The sequence below is a fragment of the Rhagoletis pomonella genome, unplaced genomic scaffold, assembly GCF_013731165.1.
Source record: "Rhagoletis pomonella isolate Grant_MI unplaced genomic scaffold, Rhpom_1.0 Rhpom_scaffold_00012, whole genome shotgun sequence".
In the NCBI taxonomy this organism is placed as follows: domain Eukaryota; kingdom Metazoa; phylum Arthropoda; class Insecta; order Diptera; family Tephritidae; genus Rhagoletis; species Rhagoletis pomonella.
In genome coordinates, this window is record NW_023458566.1 from 9,769,914 (window position 1) to 9,776,455 (window position 6,542).

Sequence of the window (6,542 nt, forward strand, 5' to 3'; positions counted from 1 at the left end):
CTCAAAGCACTCAAAGTGAAACTCTGGTTCTCTTCAGGAGATACCCAGTAATAATACCCTTTGTTTACTTAACCATTTTCTTATACTAAATATTGTTTATTGGTCCCCTCATTGATTTTTCTGGGGACCTATAAAATATAGTTACTATAAAAAAATTATTAGAAAAACAATTTGGTATTATTTTTGCGAAAAATATTGATTTGCAAGAATTCTATTCCATTTCTACGAAAAGTGATTTATCCCCATATAAAATACATGGACAACTTTTAGCGACCTATAAATATTTTTTTATATCAAAACAAAAAAATAGGATTATAGTTTTGCGATGTAGAACCAACCTTGGCGCTGAGGGCATCGAAATTCCACCTTTACTTTTTTTACATGCATTTTTGGACAACCCTAATGTACATATACTCGAACTTTGGCCAAGTGTACGCATTTCCATTCGTCTCATAAGATGCTCTTGCTTTTGATGCAGCCATAAATAATTGAAAATATTTACATACATATATTGCTAAATACGTTAATTTGCAAATTATCCCAAAATAAATAAACAATTTTAGAGTACTTGCAAAATCCTAAATCATTGTCACTTTGTCATGTTTTTAAGGAAGTGTAAAGAGTTTTTGGCATGTTGTCGTAACAATTTTCAAAACTAATTGGGCATCACGTCAAATTACGCAGCTAACTAAAGACAGCGTAGATATTATAATTGCTATTGGCAGGGGGCATAAATTCTAACTTAATATACAAACGTACATACAAACACTCTGATAGAAAGGCGGCGCTTCTCACTCTCTATAATATTTTAATACTAACATCTTCGAGGAACCGTGTTTATCTTATTTCTGGCTCGAAAATCTTTCAACGGCGGGCCTGGATGACACAAAAAGCCTAACACACAGATAAAAGCCGTAATGTCGGGTATTTCAAGAATGAGAACCAAAGTACTCTCTCACCTTACAGGTTTTCTTACTGGACACTTGTCAGATTTGGATGTTGTTTTTGGGAACGAATGGATGTTCTCTCATGACGAACGAGAAATAGCAGAGCATAGTACCAGCCACTGTAAAGCCTTTACTAGGCCGAGATTTCACTTTCTGGGATTACCGCATCTAGAAGCTTGATAGCGATACGCGGATCAAAGAAGACCTATAACAAAATAAAGGTTCATTACAATAGATCGTCGTTAGTTGCGGCAAACAGGCGACATACTTCCTTCTTGAAATAATAATCTAATGTAATCTAATCTAATATTTTCAAGCTTAAGAAATTAGTTTCAATACTTTTAAATTACAATGGACTCAACTCAACTCATCTCACTTCAACTCATGCCAATTCCCATAAACTAACCTTATCTTAAGTGAACTCAACTCACCTCGACTCTTCTCAATTCCCCTCATCTCACCTCAAGTCACCTTAACCTGCCTAACCCTGGGATTCAGTTAGCAGTCTTTATTCACTATTAAAGACTTTTGGTGGTGAACATGGATTTTGAGACAATTTGGTATTCAGTAAGCTGTCTCACGTTTCTAGTCTAAAAAAGTCACCAATTTGTCAGCTGGCTCTAAGCAGGTCACTGGAGGAAAAAATAATTGCTTTATATTTATTAAAAAAAGGCGAGAATTTAGCGAGGAAATCTTTTTTCAACAACAATTTCATTAGAAAATAAACCAAAATACTTTCATAAAATTTCATTGACATTTTTTTGTTTGTTTCTAAAACATTAAAATAAAACTAACAAAAAAATGGAAAAAAATGAAATCAAAAATGCTAACCCCGTCTGAGGAGGACCCGAATCTGGATCTCTCGAGCGGCAGCCCAATGTCTTGACAACTCGGCCATTGCCACCCTTGGGGCGGCGCGAGCAAAAGGCCTACATAAATGCTATAAGTTGACTGTCTCTGGTTGTTTTCACCACACATTTTTGGTGAACTTTTTGTGACTCTCTCCTACTGAATACCCAAATCATCTCAAGTCACAAAAATAGTCACTAATTGCTAGTCTCAAATTTAGTGACTTGAGATGAGACAGAATTACTGAATACCAGCATAAACACGCCCTAATTCAGTTTAACTTCCCTTAAACTCTCCTCATCTCAACTTAACCTACCTCAACACACAATTTTCACCCAAATTTTGAGATTAGTGCTATATTCTAAATATGTTTTAGAAAGTAATCTAACAATAAGTGAAAGAATTCGCAAGCACACAAACACTTAATCAAACGGAGACGATCGAATGCTCAAAAAAATGTATAAGAGTAACACCGATTTACGGTTCGCATAGCCATTCGGATATGCTCAATTTATGTGCAAATTTAGATTTGTATTTAGTCCATACATACCTACTTATTTATGTCAATGAATAAAAAATATGAGTTAATAAAATTAGTTTTAGATGCATCTCAACATACCGCTCTTGCCAACGCTCGGCGCTCCAACGACAGCAATTTTTAATTCTGTCAAAGTCGATTTCTTGCGACGAATACCGCGTGTTGTCATTACCGCTAAATTTATGTGAGCAATGTAATATCGAAATAGCAACCACAACAACAAACTACAACGACGATAAACCGCAAGTGAAATTCACGAAACGAAATGAGTGAATAAATTGAATGTTTTATGTACGCAGCAGGTGAACCGATCGAGAATGGAAAATGTACTTGCGGTCAATAAATGCACAAATTTATATATCCTATTGGCGCAGGCACATGTATATATGTATATGTATATATAGGTGAAGCACAGAGTTGAATGTATGTGTTAGTTTATAGTATGTTTGTAGCTTTGTTTATTAACCAACGCCGGTATTGTGTAGTCTACAGTCGTTTTTTTTTGTTGAAATTTTTGGCTGTAGCAAAAATAAATAAATATGTAAACAAATAAATATTATGCTTCTTTCACACAGTGACGCAACAGTGCTGCCTACTTAGTACGAATGCATATCAACTGAAATATGTATGTATGAATGAACGATTTTTAGCGGCGGCAGTGCGCGTAAATGTTTATAATTTTTGTTACGAGTAAGAACACGTATTAAGTTAACTTTGTTTTCATTAATATTTTTGCTGTAAAATTGTACACTTTTCTTTACTCATATTGCTTTTGAAGGACTCTATTGTTTTTCTAATCGATGTATTTCAGGAATCTGAAAATTAACGCATGAATAAATGCAAACTATTTTATTGATTTGTAAGCTGTATAGCTTCTAGTTATATTTTTTTTTATTTTGTTTTCACAGTTTGTAATCACTCATTAAAGGAATTTTTTTTGTTAGTTTTCTTAAAAATTTTTGTTTTTACAATTTTTACGTTTCAGTATGGAATTTTTATTGCATGCGCTTACAAGTTGCCGCTCGGCTTTTCCATTTTAGAAATAGTTTTGTTTTCGATTGGTGCTTTGTTTTTATTTTCCATGTACATACATGAACAAATTTCTCCAAGCGATTGTTGATCAGCAATCAGCAGACAGCGACTAACGAGCAAATTACACATCGCGGTGCTCGACGATCACAAGCAAGTAAAATATGTTTTTTCAACAGAAACACATACTTATGACTTATACACATGTTCTGTTTATAAAAGACCAAAAACCAACGGTTATTCTCCTGTCAGCCCAATTTTCTTGAACTGTTATTTAAATAAGTTTGGTGCTATCTTACGCTTTGAGGTAATGCGTTTTTTTCAAGTCCACAAACAGTCAGTAACTGCGAATCGCTTTCGTCGAAATGGCTTTAGGAACACCATTTTCGCCAAAAATGCTGAGTCACATATCTGTTGCGGTAATTTGCGAATATTTTTTTTTGAAATTGAAATTTAAAATCGAATAGCAGATACTTATAATTTTTTTTATACAAAACCTCATACGGGTATTAAAAATAGCGAAATTTTCAGGATATTTTTTTTTAAGATATGAATTTTTGAAATTAAAAAAAAAAGTTTATTGCCAACTCTACATTTTTTTATACTCATTATTATTATTATAAATTTCGGAATATTTTAAGATCATTTGGAGATAGTATATAAGAAAAATTTTGGCAACAAATTTTCTTATTAAAAATTTCTGTAAATTCTTAAACTTTCTAAATTTGAAAGCTCACATTTTCTTTATTTTCCCAAATATCACCCTTGAAACGAGACTAGAACCATTTTCTAGCTAATAAATTGTAATTAGTTCTTAGATATTCAAATAAATAAACTTCTAAAGTCCCGGAAATTGTGAAAAGAATTTTGCATAACTTTTGAAAAGAAATAATAATTTTTTTTCTGGAAGGAATTCGTTTTATGATAAAAGAAAAGTTCTTACTAAAATTCATGCATATCAAGAATGGTCCACTCCAGCCATTGGTCGATTTGCTTTCATAGATTTACCCATATCGTCGATGTTTTTGCAAAACCGCCCATGGACCAGTTGCTAAACCGCCTAAATCGCCATTTTGACAAAAATGAGATTGGGTAACCCTGAACTCCAGGCATCGAGATTTATGCATAAGAATCGTAAAATCGTTATTAAAACAACAGATTTGTAAATTAATAGCTAGAGAAAATACCGCTTCTAAAGGTATTGCCTTCAAAGAAAACCATTTTTTCGGTCTCCTGTAAAATTTGAGTGCCGTAAGACAGGCGGTTTCGCAATTGGGCGATGGGCGGTTTTGCAAAAACATCGACGATATGTATTCCTCTTTAGTTTTTATAAATTTCTCAAACGTTTTATACATACATGATTTTAGGTTTTCGATCAAAAGAAAAAAGAAAGGCCCCATAGGTGGTTTTCGCTTTCTCACCATCAGTAAAATTTTTTATTTGTAGGTCGTGTTTCAGTTTCGGAAATGAGCATTAATCCGAAAAGGCAAAATCCGCACTATATGGATGGTACTTTGAAGGTTTCAGTTGATGCCAAATATCTTTACGTTATCGAATAAATTTTTTACTTTTTTCTTAATGAAATATTTAGGTTTCCTAAAAATGTAAAATATTTAGTAATTTCCAACAATATTGCTACTAATCGAATGATATGACAAATAACATTAGAAATCTCATTTCCAAAAAATTGTCAGCCACTGATCTTTCCTGAAACATTTTTGAAAATGTTTGCATAATAAAGTGTCGTAATTCATTGTTCTTCTTGGTTTATAAATTCCAAAACAGTCGGCTCCCTTTTGTTTTAAATTGCTGTGAGTTTTTTCGTTACATATCTTGGTCTGATCTTGGATATAAAAAAGTGATCGTGAAGGCAATCTTTGTGCAGAGATTTTTGAATTTTTTCAATATTGCCCGAAAACTTCACCTCGTCACGGTTCTGAGAGCTTAACGCTTTAATGAATCTTCGAACTTGCTTGAATAGAATGGGAACTTATGTATGCGAATCTAAATCACTTTTTGGTTATGCAGGAACTTCTATAAATTACTTATGGTTCAAAATTAGACTGATTGGTTTTAAAGATACTCATCTGAGAAGAAAATCGAAATAACAATGAGTTGCTTCCATTTTACCAAACCAAACATTATGCACTACTTGCTTTGAGATCAAAAAACTTCTACGGGACTTTTTTATCTGATAGATTTTTATTGCAATTCCATAACAGCTACACTACACGTATTCCTCAAATGAATGAGCGAGGGCAATTTGAAAAGTCAATGAATTTTTGAATAAAATATATTGTTTGTTGTTGGCAAAAAAGCGTTTTATTTCGATATACTTGGTCCAGCGTTTTACCAGTTTTTTAATTCCTGCCAAATAATAGGTTTCCCAAGGTCCTCAAAATAAGTATTTGTTTCAGTGATGACCTCACTCGACCCGAATCTTCTGCCGCTTAACCATTTCTTTGGTTTTGTAAACAGGAAATAATCACTGGGGACTAAGTCTGGGGAAAACATAAACACACATAGTTGATTCGCAGCCCAATTGATGGATTTTTTCGGCCCTGACTACACACTTGTGTACCAGCGCAATGCCTTGCTGGAATATCACTTTTTTCTTGGCCAAATGTGGTCGTTTCTGCTTCAAATCGAATCCGTAAAAAATCTCCGAATAAAATTTGCCAGTTATTGCTTTGCCCTTTTCAAGATAATCGACGTGACTGACACCGCGTGCATCTCAAAAAACTGTGGCCATGACTTTATCGGCCTTTCCTTGATTTCGGTATCGGTAAGCGATTTTTTATGCATAAAAAAGGAAGCCTAATCAGCACACGAAATTCAATTTTTTCAATGGCTGTCACTGAATTTTTACCAGTACGGTACAGTACCATGTATACCGCAAGATTCGCTCGAAAATTTTTGCCCTTCTTTCGAACCATTGAAACGCCTCACGGGGTCCATTTATAGCAGCTTTAATAGAGATGGAAAATGCCGAATGGTATATGTACCCGATACATATCTTTGGTTAAAAGGTAGACCTAAATCATGAATTATTTAAAAAACTCTCAAATGTATAATTGGATGCAGTTACAGGCATCACTATGTTACGTTGTTACAAGGCCTCACGTGAGAAACTCTTCTTATTCTTTTTGAAGCAAAGGTGAGATGAAGGATATTACCAT

General features: G+C 33.8%; 1 protein-coding gene across 1 annotated transcript in view; it reads right to left on the minus strand.

Annotated features, from left to right (window-relative positions):
* Window positions 1-6,542, minus strand: part of LOC118747461 (ras-related and estrogen-regulated growth inhibitor) — a gene marked incomplete in the record, with an annotated part of 25,913 nt that overhangs the window by 17,369 nt on the left and 2,002 nt on the right. The window contains 1 exon segment of the mRNA XM_036481509.1: window positions 2,416-2,852. Within this exon segment, the coding sequence (XP_036337402.1) occupies window positions 2,416-2,503 (88 nt within the window).